The sequence below is a fragment of the Bubalus bubalis genome, chromosome 3 (assembly GCF_019923935.1).
Source record: "Bubalus bubalis isolate 160015118507 breed Murrah chromosome 3, NDDB_SH_1, whole genome shotgun sequence".
NCBI lineage: Eukaryota > Metazoa > Chordata > Mammalia > Artiodactyla > Bovidae > Bubalus > Bubalus bubalis.
In genome coordinates this window covers 34,759,329-34,785,003 of record NC_059159.1, presented here as the reverse complement: position 1 = coordinate 34,785,003, position 25,675 = coordinate 34,759,329, and the positions used below count along the sequence as shown (strand labels likewise).

The 25,675-nt window shown below is 49.9% G+C and overlaps 1 protein-coding gene across 5 annotated transcripts in view; it reads right to left on the bottom strand.

The window, feature by feature from the left end:
* Positions 1 to 24,352, bottom strand: part of PIK3R6 (phosphoinositide-3-kinase regulatory subunit 6) — a 49,614-nt gene extending 25,262 nt beyond the window's left edge. Inside the window, exons 1-8 of one of the 5 annotated variants that reach the window (XM_044939308.2) lie at positions 24,114 to 24,151; positions 13,769 to 13,872; positions 4,151 to 4,234; positions 3,491 to 3,582; positions 2,754 to 2,822; positions 1,910 to 2,042; positions 1,698 to 1,767; positions 475 to 658 (exon numbers count right to left, since the gene is read on the bottom strand). In XM_044939308.2, coding sequence (XP_044795243.2) covers positions 475 to 658; positions 1,698 to 1,767; positions 1,910 to 2,042; positions 2,754 to 2,822; positions 3,491 to 3,582; positions 4,151 to 4,234; positions 13,769 to 13,781 — 645 coding nt within the window. In that variant the 5' untranslated portion in view covers positions 13,782 to 13,872; positions 24,114 to 24,151. Of the gene's footprint in view, positions 1 to 474; positions 659 to 1,697; positions 1,768 to 1,909; positions 2,043 to 2,753; positions 2,823 to 3,490; positions 3,583 to 4,150; positions 4,235 to 13,768; positions 13,873 to 24,113 lie in introns of those variants that run through there. The other 4 variants (XM_045164853.1, XM_025280583.3, XM_044939307.2 and 1 more) reach the window with 4 other exon arrangements.
* Positions 24,353 to 25,675: the final 1,323 nt, after the last annotated feature.

The window sequence follows — 25,675 nt, the reverse complement described above, 5'->3', positions numbered from 1 at the left end:
TGGTGTTTTAAGGTGACACATGTAAAATGTCTACATGGTACCTGGAACCCAACAGACGTTCAAAAAACTGGTTCTGGGATTCCCTTGGTGGGCCAGTGGCTAAGACTCTTTTGCTCCCAAAGCAGGGAGCCTGGGTTCCATCCCTGGTCAGGGAACTAGATCCCACATGCCCCGATTAAAAGATCCCGTGTGCTGCAGCTGAGACCCAATGCAGCCAAATAAATAAACATTTTTTGAAAACAAAAACTGGTTTTTATCATGGCCACCATCATTACTCTTTATGAAATATACCAAATGTTAATTGCTCACATGACTGAGTAGAGGGGTGCGAGTGATTTTTATTTTCTTTCTTGGCTCATCTGCATTTTTTTCCCCAATTTTCCTTAGTGAATGTGTATTTATGTTTGGCTTAAGGGGGAAAAGATGGTATGGACAGAGGAGAATGGATATGGGTGAGCAGGGCAGTGACCTTACCAGCAGCTTCCTTTGCAGCGCGCCTGCATGGCAGGCCTCCCCCAGCGCTGCCTGCAGGGCGTGGGAGACCACGTGGCGCATGCAGGCCTCTGGCGTCTGCTGCCCGCTGGCCGCCTCGATCTCCAGCAGCAGGGCACTGCACACGGAGGGAGACACCAGCTCAGGATCCACGAAGAGGAACACTCTGAGGGCAGAGGTGGGGGGGCCAGGGGCTGATGAGGATGACCGTGGCGAGGAGGGCCACTGGAGGGGCACCCTCAGAGCCTTGCAGACTCCCCCCAAGTTATTTACTTCCTCCAAAAACAGGAGCTTCGAGTTCAAAAGTCTAGGGAGGGATAACACTAGGGAGTCCCACGAGGGAGCGGTGGGGACTGTGGCAAAGAAGAGCAGGCACAGTCCTTTGAGGGGGCACCTGGTCCTTCTGGGGACCCTCTAGTCTCCTGTTTAGGGAAATTCCAACTGAAATGTCACTCTCCGCCTCAGCGTTGTGCCCCAGTGACCCTGCTATCCTCCAGGAGGGACAGTATATACTTCTCACTGAAACTGGAACTCCAAACCTTATGTGAGCCCCATCTCTCATCGCCTTCATCATACCAGAAAACCAGCCTCACCCACCCTTTCCTCCATACACAACTGCCACCCAGGCTCTCTGATGCCAGGTCCTCTGGGTCCCTTCCACTCCCCGCACTTCCATGAACACTGAGCCCCAGGCTGCCCCTTTCAGTACCAGGTCAGCAGAGCTACCTGCGGGGAGGAGGCTCTGCACCCCCTGCCCCACCCCCAACCCCATCAGCTCCTCTCTCCAGCACGAGCAACGGATGTGTCCTCAATCTTATCAAAAGGGGCTGCACTCACAGCCCAGACCTCATGGTGTGATTGTGGCCTGAACTACTTAAATCCTGGAGCCACCCCCGGCTGCCTGATGCTACATCACAGCCAAGGGCAGGCTGGAGGCGGAGCCATGGAACCGCAGCGTGGCCCAGGGCTCACATCCATGTTCTACATATGAGCAGAGAAGCTCTGAATCCAGGCCAAGAAGAAAGACCTGACTGCTCTCTGGCACCTCCAGGGAAGGACACACCCCATTCCCCCTGGAGGACGTCCCTTCCCCACTGGAGGACATCCCCCACGGCTGGACAAATGAGCAGCTCTGCTGGGGCTCTTCTCCGTCCAGCCTCCTGGCTCATCCTCCCGGCGGCAGCACACTGGCTGGGGCCACTCACCTCTCCTGGTAGGGATACAGCTCGCTCGTCAGGTTCTGCTCGGCAATGACCAGCCTCTGGTACAGCGTCCCTGCAGAGCAACTGCTTCAGCCAACCAGTCCCTGAGTCTCTGGCCCCTGTTCCCCACTTTCCCAGAAGCTGCTGGAGCTTTCAAGCTACCTGGAATCCTGAGAGGAAGGCAAGACCTCAGGTGGAACTGGGGGTGCTCTCACCTGGGACGGCCGTCTCTGTTTTCAGCCTGATGGCACAGTCCAGGGCAATCGTGCAGTAGGGGGCGGGCAGGGTCAGCAACCTCGTGCAAAAGGCATATGTTCTCCGGTGGAGCTCTTCTGTGATGCCCGTAGCCTGGGTCAGAGGGAAGGGTCAGGGTGCCCAGAGCCCTGGGTCACAAAGGGCCCTGGCTGGGGTGGGCTGATGGGATGGGAGAAGAGCCAGAGACCTGGGCTCACACTTCCCTCTCAAGTCTACACCTTTAGCTTCTTCTCCCATCATCTCTATGACTCCTCCCCTCTTGACACCCCATTCAGTTTTCCCAGGTGGCACCAGGTGATAAAGAATCCGCCTGGCGATGCAGGAGATGTAAAAGACATGGGTTCAATCCTTGGGTTGGGAAGATCCCCTGGAGGAGGGCATGACAGTCCACGCAGGTATTCTTGCCTGGAGAATCCCATGGACAGAGGAGCCTGGTGGGCTACAGTCCATAGGGTTGTAAAGAGTCAGACACGACTGAAGCGACTTAGTATGCACTTATGCAAGACACTCCATTCATGTTTATCAAGATGGGAATTCATCCCCATCCTGTTCCTCCAGCAAATCAACTCTCCTCCCAACCCTTCTGCTCTGTTGGGGTTGCGCCTTTACCCTCTGCCCCCCACCTCCTCAGTTTCATCTCTTTGTGTTTCAGGGCAAGGACAGGGCTAAGGGAGGAAGTCAGGTAGGGGCAGGCGATACTAGAGTTCTTCCAGGCATGCCAGGCAGAGACCCGGTGTCTCCTGCGTGTCCAGCCCAGTCACTTGCGGGTCACCAGGACCACCCAGACCCTCAGCCCCAGCTCACCTTAGTGAGCACGTACATTAGAGTGTGCAGCAAGGGAATGATGATGTGGCGGGCGTCCTCACTTTCTGCCTGGAAGACAGGAGAGAGCACAGGGCATGGAGGGGGCTGGAGGCTGGAAGGGGGATTTGCTTCATCCTAGTGGGAGATGGGGTGGGAGGCAGTGTCCCACAAGGCCAAGGGGTGTGGAAAAGGGGCCAGAGCCTGCCCTGGCAGAAGAAGAGCAGTGGGGGTGGGGAGGGCAGGTGCGGGAGCCCAGGTGTGGGGGGAGGGGAACAGGGACCTCCATGGGGGAGGGGCAGCAGCTGGCAGCAAAGGGCAGGTGAATCCCCATCCTGGAGGCCCCTTTGAGTGCAGCTTTCCCAGGCGTAGAGCACTGGGTGGTGAGAAGGATGATTATAACTTTGACAATTCTTAGTAGTTATATATTTATGTTTATAGGAGCTTTTTGTTTCTGTCGAGTGACGTGGGTTTTCCATTTATGGTGGTGTTCTAGAGATTCTTTCTGAAAGATGTTAACTCAAGTCAAACAGTGGGAATCAATGTGCAGATACTATTGCTCATGGGAAAGTACAGGAGAGGGAGAAATATGGTAGAAACCAAAAGACCAGAGTGCAGGGAACATGGGGCTGATGGGCAGACATGGCCCTTCTTGCTCTCATCCCCTCCTGGAAGCCCGAAAACCTACCTTCTCCAGCTCTCCAAGCAAGAACCCACCCTCTCTCTGAGCGAGAACCCACCTTCTCCAGCTCTCTAAGCAGGATGCGGACCAGCATTGGGCTCTTCCCAGGATCCCGCTCAACCTTCTTGTGCAGGGACCACCTCCACATGCCTGGGCCGGGAGAGGGTGGGAGCAGGGCTGAGCGGGACCCTGAGACTTGGAGCCCCAGAGCCCCAGGTCTGACCCTGCCCCCCACCGCCTTGGGCGCCGGGCTCTGAGCCCGTGTGTGGGCTTCTCACACATGGGGGAGCTCTGATCTTCACCCCAGTGGGCGGTGAATTCCCAGGGCAGAAAGGACAGAGGTGGGGTGCTAGTGGGGACAGGTGTGTGCACGTGGCTTCTGGAGTTCAGCCACGTGCCAGGGAGTCCTTGGGGCCTACATTGCCAGGGGAATCTTATTTACAAGGGGAGTTGGAGAAGGTTGTTAAGAAAGAGGATGGCAGACCCCCCATGGGCTCTGCCACAGTCTCTGGGAGGGTGAGCCAGTGGGCAGAGAAGGCATCTGGGCCCTTCAGGCCCCAAGGACTTCCAGCAGGATGGGGGCTTGGCTGGAAGTCCCCCTCATCCTGTGATCTCTGGGTCGGGGCGCTTTCCTGAGAATGCATGGGCAGAGCTGGCTGGGGCAGTGACAGGGTAGCGGGGGAGCCAACAGAGCTCACGGAGGACTGCTGGTTCTTACCTCGGTTGCTCTGCAGGGCAGGGGCCTGGGCGCTGAGCTCTCGGAGCACAGCCTGCACGCTCCGCTGGAGATCCAGCTCCACATCTGAGGTTGGGGGTAGAGGGGGTGGGGGCGGGGAGGCTTTCAGGCTGGGAGCTCTGAGGCTCAGCTGCCCCAGCCTTACCCTCCCCCACAACCTCCTCTTTCCCTGAGAATGTCTTTAGTCTCTTCTTCAAGCCTCAAAAGGAGCCCAGAAGCAATCAACTTAGAGCTGGCAGCCTGCATCCTGGCCAGGGCTGGAAAACAGCCTTTTGATCAGCATGTTTGTGTTCTTTGTACAACCAGAGTATCTCAGGGCGAGGTATATATACTGCCAGAGATATGTGGGACAATCCCACTTGTTTCTTTTTGGTCGCACCATGAGGCATGCAGGATCTTAGTTCCCTTACCAGGGATCAAACCCTGTCCCCTGCAGTGGAACTGCAGAGCCCTAACCACTGGACTGCCAGGGAAGTCCCATGAGACAGTTTTCAGTGGTACACAGGTGATCCCCAAATCTGAGTAATTGTGCACTAATTTTAATATATAGAAAAAATATGTAACTAGTTCCTCAAGTAGTATGAAGAGGCTAAAATTTCAAGTCAACTTAAAGAAATACACCCCACTCCAGTACTCTTGCCTGGAAAATCCCATGGGCGGAGGAGCCTGACAGGCTGCTGTCCATGGGGTCGCTGAGGGTCGGACACCACTGAGCGACTTCACTTTCACTTTTCACTTTCATGCTTTGGAGAAGGAAATGGCAACCCACTCCAGTGTTCTTGCCTGGAGAATCCCAGGGATGGGGGAGCCTGGTGGGCTGCCGTCTATGGGGTCGCACAGAGTCGGACATGACTGAAGTGACTTAGCAGTAGCAGTAAAGAAATACACGAAATAAATGGCAGGAGGTGACAAAGACTCCCTCCCTGACCAAACTCGGGATCCTCGAAGCCTTGTTCTCTGCTAGGCTCTCAGCACAGCCCCTGTCCTGTCCCTGGCCTCCCAGACCAGTTTTAGAATGAGTCCTTCTGCCAGTCATTTGAGAAGCCCCGGCTCAATTATCAAATTCTCTATTCCCCACCTTTGATGGGTAACTCCTCAACCTGCCTCCAGCAAGAGTCCTGTTAGGACCGTCTATCGAGAATCCCTCAGCCCTGAGGTCCTTTGTTAGTAAATAGTTTTCCACCCACCAACCTCTCCCTCTGTTTGTTGACTGCAAATCCCCTTACGTCTTTGCCTTATTTAGAGCTGAGCCTCATCCCTCTCCTCTATTGCAATCATCTTGAATAAAGTCTTCCTTAGGGCTTTTTTTTTTTAATACATATATAATTTTACTTATTTATTAATTTTTGGCTGTGCTGGGCCTTCCTTGTTGCTGTGGGCTTTTCTCCAGTTGTGGCGACCAGGGGGCTACTCTCTGGTTGCAGAGCACGGCCTCTAGGGTGTGCGCTTCAGTACTTGCGGCGTGCAGGCTCAGGAGCTGCAGACTCAAGGGCTCCAGAGCGCAGGCTCAGTAGTTGTGGCACTCAGGCATGGTTGCTCCTTGGCACGTGGGATCTTCCCGGACCAGAAATTGAACCCCAGTCTCCTGCACTGGCAGGTGGATTCTTTGCCACTGAGCCACCAGGGAAGCCCCTGTTAGGATTTTAACAAGTGTCAAGAATTTTTTTTTTTTTCCTTTAACAGCAGGGTGCTGACATGGCAAAACTCTGGAGATGGTAACTGACATTTAGAAAGTGTGGTAGATGTGAAAATGCACCTAACTCATCTTCCACTACAAGGAGTTTAAGGGATCCAGGAGCTTGGGGCTGTCGGGCTGTGAAATGCATCACTTTCCAGCCAATACAGACAGCAGCAGGGATTCTAAAGCCAGCTCATCCTCAGGAACCTTTGTGGACGGTTGACTCTGGTTCAGGGGTTCCCCGGCCTGTGGTCAGTCTAGCACATTTCCACCCAGCCCTTCTTTCCTTTCTCCTTCTTTCAGTGTTGGGCTTGCCCCACAGTCTGAGCGCTCACTCCTCCAGCCCTCATCAGCTCCCTGTCCATTTTCTGTCCCACAGGTGTTTCCCCACACGAAGCCTTGCATGTCCAATCTTGTCTCCACCGTCTGCTTCTTGGAGGATCGGGACCAACACAGGAAGTACGGCAGACACTCCCTGTGCCATCAATTCCCCTTTAAAATCAGCTCCAACCAAGGGGCTGTCTCTACAGACAGGGATGCGGTCTCTGGTTGTCAGTACAAACCACACACTACCTCAGGTTCCGCTTTTGCCTGAGGTGTCAGGAAACTTACAGCCACATGGAGGCCCTGCCTCAAAAACCTGCTCATCTCAAGAGACGGAGATTTCTTTCCTTTGCTCCTTTTGGGGTGCTCCTGCTTTACAAACATATATTTTAATCTCCTCGGGTTCCTTTGAAAGTAGGTAGGACGAAGGTGTGAAAGTGAAAGTGTTAGGTGCTCAGTTGTGTCCGACTCTTGGAGACCTCATGGACTGTATGTAGCCCACCAGGCTCCTCTGTCTGTGGAATTCTCCAGGCAAGCATAGTGGAGTGGGTAGCCATGCCCTGCTTCAGGGGATCTTCCTGACCAAGATTTCAAACCCAGGTCTCCTGCATTGATGGCGGGCTTTTTGCCATCTGAGCCACCAGGGTAGTTAGAGAGGACAAATCTAAAAACCCAGCAGGTTGCAGCCCAGAAGTCAGAGTTTGTTTAGGTCAAGGCACCCCCTGCTGTCACAGTCATGGACCCACTTTTCCGTGACTTTGGTGTGGACCCTTGCAAGCCTGGGGTCGCCCAGCATCTCTGATACTCTCACTTTCCTCCGGCCTCTCACTCACCCCCCTGCCCAGGGCAGGTCCAGGTGTGAGTCTCCTTTGGGCTCCGAGCAGGAAGTGGGCAGGTGTTCCAGTCCACATTAGCCCACCCGGCCACTCTGCTGGGCAGAGCAGCATCTCCCCAAACTGGCAAGGAAATTATTTCGCCTGGCAAGAAGGCTTGTCCCAAGCAGTCCTTCCATCTACCTAGTTCCACCTGTCATGAAGATGGATGAGTTAACGCAGGATGAGTTAAGCTTCCCATGGTGGCTCAGTGGTAAAGAATCTGCCTGCAATGCAAGAGATCATGGTTTGATCCCTGGGTCGGGAAGATCCCCTGGAGAAGGTAGTGGCAATCCACTCCAGTATTCTTGCCTGGGAAATTCCAAGGAGCCTGGTGGGCTACAGTCCATGGGTCGGGGCCGGTGTTGGGGGGTCCCAAAGAGTCAGACATGACTGAAACTACTGAGCGCAGGGTGTGTTATTTTAAAAATATGCTACATTCTATCTCTTCTTTCTTCCTTCTCCCCGCCACCCCAACATGGACCACACAAGAGACTTAAAACTGTGATATTAATAACTGTGTTTTCCTCACTCATTAAAAGCGTAGCCAAACCTTTGTCTTTGGAGCCTTAGGTTCCCCTGCTGTTTTGCACAGGGAGTTATGTTTTTATGTTTCAAAGAAAAATAGAGAAGTTTAAAAAAAAACAAACTCTGCCAGTAGCCCGGGGAGAAAACCCCTAAATAAACCCTGTTTTCGAAAGTCTGGGCAGCTGGAACAAACTCAGGCTTTGGTCCACATCTGGTTTGCAGACATGTCTTGTTTGGGCTTGCAGAGTGTCTTTGGGGAAAAAAATTGAACTAGCTGCCAACATTTACAAATGAGGAGATTTTGCATAAAAGCTCGAATTCCTGGCATCTCTGGAAAGTCTGTCAACACTGGGCATGCATTCTTCTCCCAGGTGCCAGTGTCAGGGGCTGGGGAGCAGCTGCCCTCCTGAGAGAGGGCATGGCTCCTCCAGGGCTTCAGAGCGGTCACTCTCCTTGTTTCCCTTACTTACATCCTTTCCTCGGCCCCTTGGCCTTGAGACCCCTGGCTGTCTGATCGAGACAATCACGCTGGATTGTCTCAGAAGGATGGGTTGAAGGCTGCTGCTTTTTGATAAAAAGAAGACTGGCATATAGATGTCAACGCTACTGTCTCAGTTCAACCCATCCTCTCCTTCCCCCGCTGTGCCCACAAGTCCACTCTCTACATTTGTGTCTCTATTCCGGCCCTGCCAACAGGTTCATCAGCACCATTCTTCTAGATTCCATATATATGCGTTAATATATGATACTTGTTTTTCTCTTTCTGACTCACTTCACTCCATATGACAGACTCTACTAGGTTCATCCACATCACTACAGATAACCCAATTTCATTTCATGTCATTAAAAAATGGCTGAGTAGTATTCTACTGTATATATGTTCTACAACTGCTGTATCCGTTAATCTGTTGATGGACATCTAGGTTGCTTCCCTGTCCTGGCTATTGTAAACAGTGCTGCCATGAACACTGGGGTACCTGTGTCTTTTCGAATTACACACTACTATGTTTAAAAAAAGATAGCCAGTGAGAATCTACTGTATAACACAGGGAGCTCAACTTGGTACTCTGTGATGACCTAGAGGGGTGGGATGGGGGGCGGTGGGGGGAGACTTAAGAGCAAGGGCGATGTCATGTATACTTACATCTGATTCATGCTGTACAGAAGAAACTAACACAACACTATAAAGCAATTATTCTCCAACTTAAAAAGAGAGAGAAAGTGGCAATTTGAGGGTAGAAGGTCAGATTCTCCAAGACTGTGAGGGCACAAGGGTTGTGGGGACCCCAGGAAGGAGGAAAACCAGGGCTCGCTGGGACAAAGCTGATGGGTGGTGGCAGAGATCTCAGATGGGGGGAGCTAAGCACTAAACTCTGTGCACCTGAGTGCCACTGGTGTGGTCTCCTGGGCCACCTTGGCCAGGGTGCAGGAATGTCCCCAGAGGAGCCCCTTGTCTCCTGATGGACCACACAAGCCTGACCAGACTGTTTTGGGGGCTGCAGTCACCGTGGACTGAAGACCTTCAGATGTTTCCATCATCCAGACTTTGTGACCTCTGGGCTTCTCACAGGATACCAAAGAGCTGGGGGTGGTGCCCCGAGTGAATGACACAGGAATCTGTCCTGACCTCGGAAAACTAGAGCTGGAAGCTGGACTGCAGTTGATTAATCCCATAAAAGTATTTCTCATGCCTCAAATATCTCAGGGTCATCATTCTTCTTTATCTTTTTTTGGCCCTGCTGCTGCTAAGTCACTTCAGTCGTATCCGACTCTGTGTGACCCCATAGATGGCAGCCCACCAGGTTCCGCCATCCCTGGGATTCTCCAGGCAAGAACACTGGAGTGGGTTGCCATTTCCTTCTCCAATGCATGAAAGTGAAAAGTGAAAGTGAAGTTGCTCAGTCATGTCCGACTCTAGCGACCCCATGGACTGCAGCCTACCAGGCTCCTCCGCCCATGGGATTTTCCAGGCAAGAGTACTGGAGTGGGGTACCATTGCCTTCTCCATTTTTGGCCCTACCACACAGTATATGGGATCTTAGTCCCCCAGTCAGGGATTGAACCCATGTCCCCTGAATCTCTGCATTGGAAGCACAGAGTCTTAACCACTAGACCACCATGGGACTCCCTCGGACGTCATTCTTGATCCAGGACAGCCACTAAATAAACAACATTCCTTATCCTCCCCTCCACTCAGGAGTAGGATATAACTATCAGGTATCCAGATTACTATTCATACCTAACATTTAAATAGCACTTGAAAGGTAGACACGTAGAAATTCTTGTGTAGGTGTAGCAAGACAATGGTACATGTTAAACCAATTTGATTTTTGTCATGGCTAGATGAGAAGACTACATTTCCCAGACTCCCTTGTGGTGGCTCGATGGGGGCCATGTGACTGAGTTCTGGCCAATGGCATGCGGTGGAAGTGGTATGTAGCATTTTCAGGTGTGGCCATAAAACCCTCTGTCCTGTCCTCCATGAGCTTGGAAGAAATGATGATGGCCCCTAAGAGGAAAGCAATCTCAGTCCCTGAAAGACTGTAGCTGTATTGAGGAGCCACCTGGGTAAGAAATAAACATTTGTTGTGTTGATCCACGGACACTGAGGTCATTTGTTATAGCAGCTACTGTTCTCTGACTCAGGGACATACAAAATGTTCTCTGGTGTGTTGGGTTCATTGGGTTCTGGGCAGAGCCCCGTGAGTTTGGCAGAATAAATACTATTCTCCCTGTTTTGCACAATCTAGAGGGATCTGACCCTTGCCTCTGTCACCTCTCCAACCACAGAAGGTCAGACCCAGAGGGGCCCTGGAGCTGACTCTTTTCCCATTTCACAGATGAGGAAATGAGGCTCAGAGGGGAGAGGCAATTTTTGCAAGGTCACAGAGCTGCTGGAGCAGAGCTTTCTCTTTGCCAATTGCTCTTCCTTTAAAGCTGACATCTTATGTGCGACCATTCACCTCTTCACTGGGGAAAGAGAAGAGGGTGTACCCAGGTGAAACCGTGGGCATGTGTCTACCTATGTGTGCCTGGGGCTTGAATGCACACATAAACACCCCTGATGAAGTTGCCTGAAAAAAATTTCCCATAGGATCTCCCTGGTGGTCCAGTGGTTAAGAATCCATGCTTCTACTGCAGGGGGCTTGGCCTTTGGTCGACCCTTGGGTTCGACCCTTGGTTAGGGAACTAAGATCCCGAGTACCATGCAGCATGACCAAAAAATTAAAAAAAGAAAAAAGAAAAGAAGGTGGAGAAACAAACCACACACATGCATACACACCGGTTCCCAGCTCTCCAACCAGCGTAGATATTATCACAGCTAAAGAGACAATAGGGAGGAAGGAAAGGAGAAGAAAAGCTGACAGGGTCCTGACCGCAGCGGGACCCCCTAGTCTGGGGTCTGCTCCTCAATTTCCGGCCATTCAAAGCTGACCTAGGACTTGGCAGTGCCAGCTCTCTGTTGCCCTGCAATCCTAAGACAATCAAATCTCTCCCCAACCTACTCTTGGATGTTGTCTTTTCACCTAGTTCCCAACCTTGGCTGCACATTAGAAGTACCTGGAGAGCTTTCAAAATTGCCAATGCACAGTCCACCCCAAACCAAAAAAATCAGATATCTGAGGGTGAGGACTAATAATGAATTTTTTAAAATAGCTCCCCAGGAGACTGTAATGTACAGGATTACAGAATTAACCTAATTCTAATGAGAATCACTGTCTTAGTCTGGAGATCTGATAACTGATCTGTAAGGGAAGGAATGAAATGACAAAATGCTCAGAATTCACAGAGAACAATCATCCCTGAATTCAGAATGAAGGTCCCGACTTCCCTGGTGGTTCAGTGATGAAGAATCTGCCTTGCAATGCAAGGGAGCTGGGTTCGATCCCTAGTCAGGGAACTAAGAACCCACATGCTGTGGGACAACCAAGCACACAGGATCCAGAGCTTGCGGGCCGCAAGGAAAGATCCCACATGTGCAACACAGAATGAAGCTCCCAGGGTCAGGATGGTCAGGGATCAAGCTGCGCCCCCCTGCAGGGGAAGCGTGGAGTCTTAACCACTGGACCACAGGGAAGCCCCTCAGTTGTTCAGTGACATTTATGTGCTCAGCACCCAGATGCGCCATTGACTGGAGTAACACAGTCCATGCTCCTCTTCCATCCTGTGCCTGACCTCCGCCTTCCCTGCATGTGGAATAAAGGCTCAGATGGTTCTAAAAAGGTTTGCAATCTTGCCCCTGTTCGCAGGAATGACAAAACAGCAATACCTTTAGTGCCCTTGAAACACTGCTCTTTTGCCCTCAAAATAAACATCTTCCTTTTCTGGAGCCCCTCTTCTTGACCCTAGGATGAGAGGACTCTGAGGACTGTAGAAAGGTGGAGCAATATAAAAAAAAACAACTGTAATTTGGGAAGTCAGCCAGGATAACTGCAGTCCTAGTCAGGATGAGAAAACTCCCCTTCCGCACTCCCAGACAAGCATCCTAATTTGGGGGTTTCTCTCACCCACTGAACTTTGGGAGGGTGGGGGCCATCTGTCGCACCTTTGAGAGTGGATGCTGGTGGTCCTGCCTGCCCAGTAGCCTTCTTTACTCACTGTAATCTCAGTGAGACTGGCCTTGGAGTGGCACAGAACCAAGCTGGCCAACAGGCTCTCCTCGACCTCTGGGTGACCCTTGTGTGGATGATGGACTGGAGTGAAGAAAGCCTCCCTTTTCCTATCCCGGTGGCAGATCCACTCTGTTCCTTGTCTTTTCTGCTGCCTGGTGCTTCAGTCGTTCCTTCCATGCTCCACTATATTTTTGAAAATTAAATGAATCATATGGGTTTCTATTGCTTGTATCCAAAGAAAGTTTATCGGTACACCTCTCTTCTTAAAACACAGCATGGTGGGTCTTAACTGTAATTCAAGTGAGTGCAAAGTAAGTTGAAATATTTTGAAATATTTAGGAGACTTTCACAGTGCTCCGCTATCCCTATCCTCCCAGCCCAAACCCCAGCTGGTTAAAGACAACCAGGAATACTGAGACACCAAGATTCACTGGTGAGGCTTCTTCTCATTGGGGGATTCATTGATTGAAGCTTCTTCTCATTGGGTGATTCACTGGTTGAAGCTCTTCTCATTGGGGGAGTCATGGTTTGAAGTGCCTTCTGATTGGGTAAAGCTCTCTGAGGGTAAGCAGGATGTGGAAAAGTTACTTGTCTTGGGAATGATAACAAGCTGGTAGCTGTGCCTGCCTCAGGGTGTCCCCTACCATTCCCCGAGACAGGGATCTTCAATGACAGTAGAGTCTATGCCTGGTGGGGGGAGGAGTGGTTTCTTACTTGCTAGACGAACATTAGTTGATGTACATTCTTAGTTGATGTCATCTCTGCTTGTTATCCCAGGTGCAGGGAGAAGAGTCTGGGTCTTGGAATTAGCCAGGCGTAGGTTCCAATCCTAGCTCTGCCACCAACCAGCTATGTAGGTTCCAGCAAATTACCTAACCTCTCTAAGCCTGTTTCTCTTTCAGTAAAATGAGGACAATTGTACTGATATTCCTACTTTGCAGAATCCTTCTGATGTTTGGGTGAGGCAGCCCACAGTGAAGTCATTCACAGTCTGGACGCTGGAGCTAGATTGCTGGGTTCAAATCCTGATTGCTGTTGTTCAGTTGCTAAGTCATGTCCGACTCCTTGCAACTCCATGCACTGCAGCATGCAAGGCTTCCCTGTCCTTTACTATCTCCCAGAGTTTGCTCAAACTCATGTTCATTGAGTCAGTGATGCCACCGTCTCAAATCCTGATTGGACCACATACTATCTGTGTGTCCTCTCTCACTTTCCTCTTCTGTAAAATGAAGGCAATAATGCTGTCTGTCTCTCAACAAGTTAATATTTGTTGGGTGCTGTTTCCACTACTTGATATATTGTAAGTGCCATGGAGATTTTTGTTAAATAAATGCAAGTATTTGGCAATACATATTGGCTTTTACTGTCATTATTCCCAGTGTCCAGCTGAGTGATCTGCCAGCAGCTGGGACTCATACAAGCGTGTGGATGTCCATCTCTCAACAATGTTGTCACATTTGGGCAGCTGAGTGGGGATCTCCCAGTCGGGCTGGGTGGAGGTGGCCTTGCCAGCCCTTGGGGCATTCTCACCTTCAAGAGGGGCCTCCTCCACCCTGCAGACCCCTCTCCCCCGGGCCATACTGACCTGAGCTCTCCATGGGAGCCTGGGGTGTGTGTAAGAGGAGGATGTGGTTGTCTCAGGCAGCAGAATGGAAAGTAAATTGGTTGTTTTTCTGCAAAGAGGTGGTTCTGCAAAATAAGAGACAGTGTAAGTGGTGAGAAAGTGCAGAAAGTCTGTGTGTGGAATGGAGAGGAGACCAGGGGACCGAGGCTTCTCCCACATGGAAGGGCGTCTAGATTTATTTAAGAAGTGCTTCTATGATGCTTGCTACGTGCTAGGTACTCCTCTAAAAACTTAAAAACTGTCAACTCTTCACTCTCAGTGTTTTGTTTGTTTTTGGTCACACTGTTTGGCCTGTGAGACCTTAGTTCCCTGACCAGGGATCAAACCCATGCCCCACCCACCCACCCCAGCAGTGGAAGTGCAGAGTCTTAACCACTAAGCCTCCAGGGAAGTCCAAACTATCCACTCTTCAATATTAACCTGATGCTGTTGCTGTTCAGTTGCCAAGTTGTGTCCAACTCTTTGCAACCCCATGGACCATGGCACCCAAGGCTTCCCTGTCCTTCACTATCTCCTACAGTTTGCTCAAACTCATGTCCATCAAGTCGGTGATGCCATCCAACCATCCTCATCCTCTGTCGCCCCCTTCTCCTGCCCTCAATCTTTCCCAGTATCAGGGTCTTTTCCAATAAGTCAGGTAGGTACTCTTTTCTCCCCATTCTACAAATGGGGGAATTGAAGCACAGAGGTTAAATATCGATTCAAGGTCAGATAGTTAGTAAGTCAAAGAATGAGCACTTGAACTCAGACCCTCTGGCTCGAGAGCTCAAGTCCTCCATCATGACCACAAGCTGCCCCACTGGGATCCCAGAGGGAGGGACTCCCAGAGTTAGCTTCCCAGAGCAATACACTCCCCAAGTGAGAAGCAGAGGAACTCTGAAAGGATCCAAGAGCTTGTTCTTAGAAGAAGAAAAAAAAAAAAAACACTACACACACGGGACAGCTAATCAAGAGAGAAAAAAGAGACAGTATTAGGAATGATGAACATCACATAAGACATTGATTATACAAAGAAAGCCCTGAAAAAAAAAAAAGAAAAAAAAAAAGAAAGCCCTGAATCCTCGATATCACACAGTTTTCTCGGAAAATAAAAATAACTCAAAAGGTTCTAGAAGACTCGGAGAAACTGCTCATATTGGTAACCAGTGAGGAAACAGAGAAAGCCCTCAAAGAACTAGCTCTTAAAAAGTGGTATCTGGCTCAGATGGCTCCTCTGATAAGTCATCTCAAACATGCAGAGCAAAGCAAAAAACTGTTCCAAAGCATAGAGAAAGAAGAAGAGATTCTCTGAAGAAGACAACCTATCCTTGATATGAAAATCTAATGAGGATAGTTTACAAAAATAGAGGAAACACTTTGCATCCACTGGGATAGCTATTTTAAAAAATAAATACAACAGAAAATAACAAGTGTTGGCAAGGGTGTAGAGAAATGAGAACTTGGGTTCACGGCTGGCTGGAATGTAAAACTGAGCACCTGCCATGGAAAACAGTAAGGCGATTCCTCAGAAAGTTAAACAGAGATTCACTGTACGGTTTACCAGGAATTCCACTCCTGGGTAAACACCCAAAAGAATTGCAAATAGGGACTAACAGATATTTGTACACCAATGTTCATAGCACCATTGTTTAAACATTGCCAAAAGGTGGAAAGACTCCCAAGTGTTCACACAAAAGGTGGTGTATGCAGAAAATTATGCAGCCTTAAAAAAGAATGAAATTCTGATACATGCTGCAATGTAGCATGGAACATCATGCTAAATGAAATAAGTCAGACACACAAGGACAAATATTATATGATTCCACTTACATGATGCATCTAAATAGGCAAATTCACAAAGACGAAATATAATGGAGGTGACCGGGGGCTGGGGGGAGGCAGGAATGGGGATTTACTGTTTAATGGGCACAGAGTTTCTATTTGGGATGATGAAAAGCTTCTGAAAATGGATAGTAGTCATGATTGTACAATATTGTAAATGTACTTAATGTCATGGAATTGTACACTTTAAGGTAGTTAAAATGGGTAAATTTCATGATATGTATAATTTTACCACAACAGAAAAAAAATAGATCTGGCTCACTTATAAATACAGATGTAAAATTATAAAATAAATATCAAACAGTTGAATTCAAAGTATTGAAATTATAACGTACTATGAATAATTTTTAGTTGAGTTAGTTCAGTTCAGTTCAGTTGCTCAGTCGTGTCCGACTCTTTGCGACCCCATGAATCGCAGCACGCCAGGCCTCCCTGTCCGTCACCAACTCCCGGAGTTCACTCAGACTCACGTCCATCGAGTCAGTGATGCCATCCAGCCATCTCATCCTCTGTCGTCCCCTTCTCCTCCTGCCCCCAATCCCTCCCAGCATCAGAGACTTTCCAATGAGTCAACTCTTCGCATGAGGTGGCCAAAGACTGGAGTTTCAGCTTTAGCATCATTCCTTCCAAAGAAATCCCACGGCTGATCTCCTTCAGAATGGACTGGTTGGATCTCCTTGAATAATTTTAGTCTAATGATAATCATGGATGTGAGAGTTGGACTATAAAAAAAGCTGAGCACTGAAGAACTGATGCTTTTGAACTGTGGTGTTGGAGAAGACTCTTGAGTCCCTTGGACTGCAAGGAGATCTAACCAGTCCATCCTAAAGGAAGTCAATCCTGAATATTCATTGGAAGGACTGACGCTGAAGCTGAAATTCCAATACTTTGGCCACCTGATGCGAAGAATTGACTCCTTAGAAAAGACCTTGATTCTGGGAAAGATTGAAAGCAGGAGGAGAAGGGGACAACAGAGGATGAGATGGTTTGATGGCATCATCGACTCTATGGACATGAGTTTGAGTAAGCTCTGGGAGTTGGTGAAGGGAAGCCTGGTGTGCTGCAGTCCATGGGGTTGCAAAGAGTCAGACATGACTTAGCGACTGAACTGAATTGAATGATAATCATCAAAATGAATGCAAAAATGTGACAAACCATTGGCAGAGATTAGAAAAAAAGAGTAACATCAACTATTGGGGAGGACATGAAAAATTTGTTCTGTCATATTCAGCTGGAAAGAATGGAAATTGGGGGGCTTCCCTGGTGGTCTAGTGGTTGGGAATCTGCCTGCCAATGCAGGGGACATGGGTTTGATTCCTGGTCTGGGAAGAATCCACATGCCATGGGGCAACTAAGCCCGTGTGCCACAACAAGAGAAGCAACTGCAATGAGAAGGCCATACACCACAGTGAAGAGTAGCCACAACTAGAGAAAACCCTCATGCAGCAATGAAGCCCAGTACAATAAAAAATAAATAGAAACAAACTTGAAAAAAAGATAACCAACAAAGACCTGCTGTATAGCACAGGGAACTAAATTCAATATTATATTTTATTATTATACTATATATATGCAGTGTAATGTATATGTACTATAATATATTATTATAACTATATAATAACATATAAGGGAAAAGAATCTGAAAAAGAATAAATAAATATATGCATATATTTATTCTTGAAAGTGAAAGTGTTAGTCGCTTAGTCATGTCTGACTCTTTGCGACCCCATGGACTGTAGCCCACCAGCCTCCTCTGTCCATTGGATTCTCTAGGCAAGAATACTAGAGTGGGTAGCCATTCTCTTCCCCAGGGGATCTTTTCGGGACCCAGGGATTGAATCCAGTTCTCCTGCATGGCAGGCAGATTCTTGACCATCTGAGCCACCAGGGAAGCCCTATATATTTATTCATATATATATATATATATATATATATACACACACACACACACACATAAACTGAATTGCTATGCTGTACACCTGAAACTTACACGACATTGTAAATCAGCTCTACTTGTAAAGCTGTGGATGATCTGGGTTGGTTTTTAACATTTATGTATTTATTTGGTTATGTGCATCTTTGTGGACGCTCAGGCTTCTCTAGTTGCGGCAAGCAGTGACTGCTCTTGGTTGTGGTGCTCGGGCTTCTCACTGAAGCGGCCTCTCTTGTGTAGCATGAGCTCTAGGGCTCGCGGGCTTCAGTAGCTGTAGCACATGGGCTCAGTAGTTGTGGTTCACGGGCTTAGCTGCCCTGTGGCGTGTGGAATCTTCCCAGACCAGGGATCGAACCTGTGTCCCCTGCACTGGCAGGTGGATTCTTATCCACTGTACCACCAGAGAAGCCCTGGGCTGATTTTTTTTCTTGAAAGTAAAATTCTAAGAAGCTTCAAAAGTCACTGTCAGAAAGCCTGCTTATTCATTCTTCATTCACTTGCTTACTCATCAAACATTTATCTGGTGTCCACATATATTTGTGTGGGACCTGGGGATTCTCTGTGCCACCCCCTTGTTCCTCTGAGGGGACCTGCGTAATCTGTTTCCTGTCCTTTGGGCTGCTGACCACACCCGTGTCGGGCAGAGCCCTCAGGGTCAAGTCTGCATCAGACAGGAAATATGCAGAACCCAGGTCATTTCTTGGAACACATCAACATTGCATTTGCTTCAGTTCAGGGTGATGTGAACTTCTCAGGAAATAAAGCTTGCCCTTTTAGGCACCTGAACATGCCTCTGAGGTGTTCTGGATGAATGTCACGGGAGCTGATTGCATGCAGTAGGCTGTAACACGGTGAAGATTTCAGGGGCTGTTGGCAGCTAAAGGAAGCCTCCATCCCACACTGAAAGGCTTCTTTTCTCTGGTGTGAATGCTGTTTCAGCAGTGGGCTTAGAACATCTATTTGGGCTGCTCCGAGGCCCAAGGATGCTCCTCCCTAGCTCCTGGCAGTAATTCTAGGGGCTGAGATCACTGAGTAAACCAAAGTGCACCTATGGAACACTGTCCACATGGTGGAAATTGTACCAGGCCCTAGTGTTTAGAGATAAATAAATGAGACACGGTTTCTTACCCTTAGGAGCTGAGGGTCTACCTGTCCGTGACTTCTTACTGACTGCGGTGTGACCCTACTCGTCACATTCTCAGTCCACAATTGGCACACTGACTGCACAAGCATGAGAACACATTTATTTCACAGAGACCAAGGGCCGCTATCAGTGAGTGATTAATAAATAATAAGTGACCTGTGTTAATTTCATCATTTCTGAGCGTGCATCCCATGAAGGCGCCTATAGCTCAGCTGTACTAGTGAAGAATGATTACCTCACCTTTTTCTTATCCCCATCACCTTTCTCCATGCTTCATCTTTTTAAATTATGCATCTATATGTCTGTTTATTTTTTGGCTGTGGTGGGTCTTTGTTGCTGTGCATGGGCTTTTCTGTAGTTGCAATGAGCAGAGCCTACTCTCTAGTTCCCCTGCAATAGGGTTACATCCCGATAAGCTCATCGTTGGAGCATCCCTGGTGGCACAGATGTTAAAGACTCTGCCTGCCATGCAGGAGACCCAGTTTCAATTCCTAGGCCAGGACAATCTCCTGGAGAAGGGAAAGGCACCCCACTCCAGTATTCTCGCCTGAAAAATCCCATGGACAGAGGAGCCTGGGGAGCTTCAGTCCATGGGGTTGCAAAGGGTCAGACACGACTGAGCAACTAACACACACAAACCCATCGTAGGTTGAAAATATCTTATGTTGAAATGCATTGAACACATCTACCCTTACAGGACATCACAGCTTGGCCCCGCCCACCTTAAACACGCGCAGAACTCTTCCATGAGCCTACAGTTGGGCAAAACCATCTAACACAAAGCCTATCTGCTAGTGAGGTACTGAAGATCTCGTGTAATGGACTGAACACTGTAATGAAAGTGAGAAACAGAATGCTTGTCTGGATGAGGACTGGTTGTGAGTGTACTAGTTGTTGAGCCCTGTGATCGTGCGGCTGGCTAGGAACTGCCCTGCCAGCAGCACGAGAGGGGATCAAACCCCATACGCTGCTGGCTCAGGAAAAGATAAAAAATTGAAGCACGATTTCGACTCAGTGCACCTTGCCTTCCCACCACTGTAAGGTCGAAAAACCTTAAGTCCAACCATCGTAAGCTGGGGACTCTCCACTTCCACCCAGGCTCCAGTTCTAAGACAGAAGAGTTCATTACAGACGTGCCTGACGTGAGCTGGGCATTGGAGTTGCCCAGAGGTGCCATGTGAGTCATTCGATAAACGTTTATGGTACACCTCCCTACTCCTCCGTAGCCCCTGACTCACTATATCGTGACTGTCAGGCACTCATGTGAAGACAACACAGGGTCCCTGTCTCCAAACCATTCTTAGGTTAGGGAGTAGAAGCCAGTCTGTTTGGCACGGTTGGCATGACAGACGGCACAGGTCACAGAGATGAGGCTGATGCTCAGAATCCTGGTAAAGAGACAGCCTTTCCGTGGGAAGGGGGACCCGGATGGAGTGGTAAGGACACTGTGCTCACCCTCTGTGGGAGGGACTGGCCTTGGGCTCCGTCTTGGACTGTGGCTCTTTTTATGCATCGCTGACCAAGCAAATGGTACATCCGAGCTCAGCTCGCAAGCCCCTCCTCTCTCCCCGTTCTCCCAATCACAGCAAGAATATGACACCATGGGATAGAAACACACCAGCCTTGGCCACCAATCTGGAAGATTCCCAGCAGCGGGTACCAAGAGCATGGGAAGTGGCTAGGGGGTAAATTCCAACAACCTGGGAGCATCCCCAAGGTCACAGCACCATGGCCTCTCACCCAGCCGTGGCCTCTCACCCACCACCCCAACTCCCAGCCTGAGCTACTTGCTCCTCATCTCACTTGCTCTATATGACAGAGTGTTATCTGTCCTACAGATTCAAGTGAGGAGAACCAGGTCTTCCTCTGAAGATCAGATAAGTGGATGGATTCATTCATTCACACAATGAGTATTTTTTGAGCCTCTCCTAAGTGTCAGACACTACTCCAGGTCCTGGAGATGTGGTAGTAAGTTAAAAGTAGACAAACACCTGCTCGCATAAAACTTGTACTACCTATGGGTTTGTTGTTGGGGGCGGGGGTGGTTTAGTTGCTAAGTCATGTCCCCATGCCTCTTGCGACTCCATGGATTGGGAACCTACCAGGCTGCTTGTCTATGGGATTCTCCAGGCAAGAATACTGGAGTGGGCTGCCATCTCCTTCTCTAGGGGATCTGCCTGACCGAGGATTCGAACCCGGGTTTCCTGCACTGCAGGAGGATTCTTTACCAACTGATCTACAAGAGAAGCCCTATGTGTGTATGTGGGGGGGGAGGTGCAGACAAAAATGCCATAATTAAGTTGTGTATTAATTATACAGCTGAGAGGTGCTAAAGAAATATGGCTGAGAATGGGATCATGAGGTTCCAGCGACTGGGGTGCAGTATGAAAAGGTCTCCCCAAGGAGGTGACCTCTGAGTAGAAGCCTGCAGGAGAAAGGGAGCAATCCGGGCAAAGTCTGCAGAAAACAAAGGGAATGGCCAGCCAAGCACTGAGGAGGGGGTGCTGGAGGCATTTCAGGGGACAATGCAGCCGGGGTGCAGTCAGTAGGAGAACCCTGGCAGGCAATCCTCCATGGGTTTGTGCCCACCTTATGAGCATTTGTTCCAGATCATTTCTTCAAAATCTGTATCACAGACAACCTTGGAACAGAGAGCCTGCCCTCCCCAGGGCCAAGAACAGATTTCTTTGCCACCAGTGGAATAGAGACAATGTTTCCTTCCAGGGCAGAGGTGGCAGGTTTGCTGGCAGCCTAGGCCCCCCACCCAACCCCGTGAACACTGGGGGTTTCCTAAGCTCCAGGCTCCTCAGCGGTGATGCACAGCAACCTCTTGGGGCTGCCTCTTCACTCTCCCACGGGATTTGAGGGCAGGACAAGCTCATGCTGCTTGTTTCACTGCGAGTGATAAAGATGTGCGACTCTGGAGTCTTGTGTTTTCTGCCAGCGACCATAAAACTGTGGAGACTAACTTGATCGTGGTTGTTGTTGTCTAGTCACTAAGTCGTGTCCAACTCTTTACAGCCCCTTGGACTGTAGACCACCAAGCTTCTCTGTCCATGGGATTTCCCCAGCAAGAATACTGGAGTGGGTTACCATTTCCTTCTCCAGGGGATCTTCCTGACCCAGGAATCGAACCCGTTTTTCCTGCATTGGCAGGTGTATTCTTTACCGTTGAGCCACCTGGGACGCCTCAACTTGTTAGTTATCAGTAAGGTAAATCTTAGATCCTTACAGCTCTTGTCAGAGGGATGGGACCAGAGACAAAGAATGAATGGGTGGCTGAATGAATCGGGATTCAGAGGACATTCCTCCTTAAACACAGAACATTAGCAACGAACAGTCCTCAGGGAGGGTGCAAATGCACTGCCCCGGAGGGTTACACAGGCCACAGGACCAGCCACAGAACCAGAGATGGCTCCATGACACACAGCAAGAAGCGGATGGGACCCTATCGGCAGCAGCTGTTGCTCATTCATTCTGTGCAGGAGATTGTGGCAAAGACTTCTTGGCCAGAGGAAGGGCTGCAGACAGCAGGACTGAGAGGGTCTGAGGTGGCCAGGCTATGGGTCACTGTTTCGCCATGAAGTTTACAGCTGATGCCCTGCTTACCCTGGCCTCCCATCCCCACTGCTGGCTCCTGGGCCAGACTATTCAGCCAGGAAAAGCCACCACCCAGCCCACCTATGCCACCCCCTGGGAAGAAAGGCATGGAACTTCCCAGGAACGCACTTCTGCCCCCTCCTGTCCTCTGCGTGCTGTTCTAGCACAGAGAGGGGACCATCCACCGTGGAGCCACTTCCCTCTCCTCCCACCCACGCTCCCTCCCGCCCCCAGGGTATCTGGCAGATGCCATCTCCAGGCCTGGGATTTTTTCTCTCCATAGACACAGACTTGCCAGGCGACACACCCAGTTCTTTGATTTAAAGCATGGGATTAGCGGGGGTGGAAAGGCAGAGCTTGGGGTTCCGAGGGGACCCCGTCAACCCTCATCCCACGAGGCCCCACTGGGCTTTCCAGATTCCCGAGGGCTTTATTTCCCAGCTGTCCCCCCCGAGGACTGGGCAGGCCTGTTTCCTTTGTTGTGTCTGCCCCTGACTGTGAAGGAAACACCTGGATGTGAGAGAGCTAGTCTAGGAGGCAGGAGAGCATTGTTCCTGGGGGCAGGGAGCCTAGGAGGAAGGTGATGGGCCTGGATGCAGACCAGGAAGGCCTGAGGACCAGGTGGCCACCAGCCAGCCTGGCACTCATGCCCACCCTGGGAGCCGAGGAGGTAACAGAGGGGAGCCACAGAGTGTTGGGGCAGGTAGCATTGGGCGCTAGACTGCTGGGTACCAAATCTCTTTGTTGCTATGGCAATGTGTTGCTTAGAGCCGTTGTGCCTCAGTTTCTCTATCTTTAAATGAGACTTAATAATAGCACCTGACTCATAGGGTTTCTGTGAGGACTCAAAATGATGATATTCAAAAGCCACTTATTTACAGATAAATAAACAGGACAGGCCCCTGCTGGTTGGTCCTCCACAAACGCATGCATTAGCAGCCAAACCGAACCGCTAGCTGTTCTTTCCTGCCATCACACCACCTTCCTCCTCTGTGTTTGCAGTTTCTCCCCCTCACCGAGATGCCCGCAGTCTCATCTCTTCACACCAACCCTCTGTCTGCCTCAAGGCCCAGTTGACATTTTGAGCAGAACCTTCCCTGACCCCAGCCCTGGGGGGCTCTCTCCACTTGAGCCCACACTTCACTCTGCCAGGGGCCCCGGTACCTATTACTGTCTGTGTTGGTCATGCACAGTTGGGTCTCAACCCCACACCAGCTGGGCCTCTCCGTGTGTGTGTGTGTATGTGTGTGTGTGTGCAGAGGGTAGCCAAGACCTGGGACAGACAGGGACAGATGATGTCCCAGGAGGGATGCAGATGGGGGCCCAGAAGATTCTCTCAGAGTCCTGCATCTTGCTTCCCCACTCTACAATCTTTGGCAAGATGCTCCATCCCTCTAAGCCTCTGTCTCCTGATCTATAAATGGGCAGTATTAACACATATCCAGCCTTCCTCCAATCGCCTGTAGGAATCCAACAGGCTAATGAATGTGCTCTGCAGCACCAGGGAGGAATAACTAGTCCTTCATTATGGACATTTACAGGATCTGGAGAAGAAAGGAGAGGTCTTCTCACAGGGTCCTGCATCCTTTCTTCTTGTGAAAATGGGTTGAGTAATCTTAACCCGGCAGAGCGGTCCTAGTAGCCACCATACCTGGGTGACCTGTCTCAGAAATGCTGGGCGTGTGTTCATAAGGGCTGGGGATGTCTTGGCCCCTCGTGGGCTCCCCTTCCAACATCCCTCCTCCGGGACCCTCCATCTGCTCCTCCCAGATCCCTCCCTGGAGACTCTGCCCACATCCAGCACCTACCTTGACTCAGCAGCAATTCAGTGGCCCACAGTCTTGCCCAGGGAGGCCACCAGTCCAGGACAATGGGTGTCTCTGCAGCCTCTAGCCCTGCAGAGAAAAGCCCAGTGTCACAAAGGCCTGGCTCTGTCCCCTCCCCTTCCTTCCCCTTCCTCATGGCCCTCGAAGCTCCTCCCAGAGCACATCCTGCTGTGAGGTCTCTTTCTAGAGAAGTGTCTGTGGTCAGCCACAGCCACTGGACCTTTTTTTTTTGGCCGTGCTTCAAGGCATGCAGTATCTTAGTTCCCCGACCACGGATCGAACCCGCACCTCCTGCAGCGGAAGTGTGGAGTCTTAACCACTGGACTCCCAGGGAAGTTCCACTGACATTCCTTATTCTGATCAGGTGGGAGGTGGTACCTCCCGGGGGCCCCCTCTGGTGCTGGCTGGATGCAGGGAGCTGAGGATTCTTTCTGGAGCTCCAGACACACCAAGCACCTCCCACCCCAGACATTGCTGGCTAAATGCCCCCAAGCTTCTCCAGCTCAGCTGGTACAAACCCAGTTCATCATTTCACCCTTGAAACCCACTTCCTTGCTGCTCATCTCAGAACCAGAAACCTGGATGTCACTTTTTACACCTCCTTCTCCCTTACCTGTTGTACCTCAATGGCACCAAGTCTTATCACTGTCTCATGAATTGTCCCCATTTTTCCCACCCCCATGGCAGTCATGAGGTCATTATCGTCTTTCTCCTAAATTATTACGACACCTTGCTGTCTACCTGCCTCCACCTCACAGCTGAAGCTCTCTTTCTTAGAGTGAAACATGAATCTGATCCTGTTAATCTTTGTTACAACCCCCGATAGCACCCTATTACTTTCAAGAGAACAGCGAAATTCCTTCACTTGATTTGCAAGGAATGATCTGGTCCTTGGATGGCATCACTGACTCGATGGACATGAGTCTCAGTGAACTCCGGGAGTTGGTGATGGACAGGGAGGCCTGGCATGCTGCGATTAATGGGGTCGTAAAGAGTCAGACACGACTGAGCGACTGATCTGATCTGGATGATCTGGTCCTTCCTTGATGCCCAACCTCAGGCTTTATCCTCTTGCTCTGACATCTCCCAGAAGTCCTGAATGACTGTAGTTCCTTAAAGATCCAGGCCATCTCCCACCTCCAGGCCTTCATGTGGGCAGTGGGATTATCTTCCCAACCCTTCTCCTGCCTCACTCCTAACCATCCTTCCTTCAGAACAGAAGTGGGAAAAACAGGTCAGAGAGGTAGGAGGAGAAGTGGAGTGCGATGGAAGCGGGAGCGAGGACAGTGTCAAGGACATGACAGTCAACGGTGTCCAAGCCTGCAGAGAGGACATGGATGCAGAGCAGGAAGAATTATCTGCTGACTGTGGTGATTAGGAGAGAGCAGTGCTGGGGAGCAGATTGCCTCCAAGGCGATGCGCTCGCTAGTTTGTCGTATTCTTTCTTCTTCTCACATTTGGAAGCCAAGCAATATTTAGGGGCCTCTCCAACACATTTCTAGACCTTTGAAAAAAACTCAGAGCCTCTGTGCTGTCATCAGATT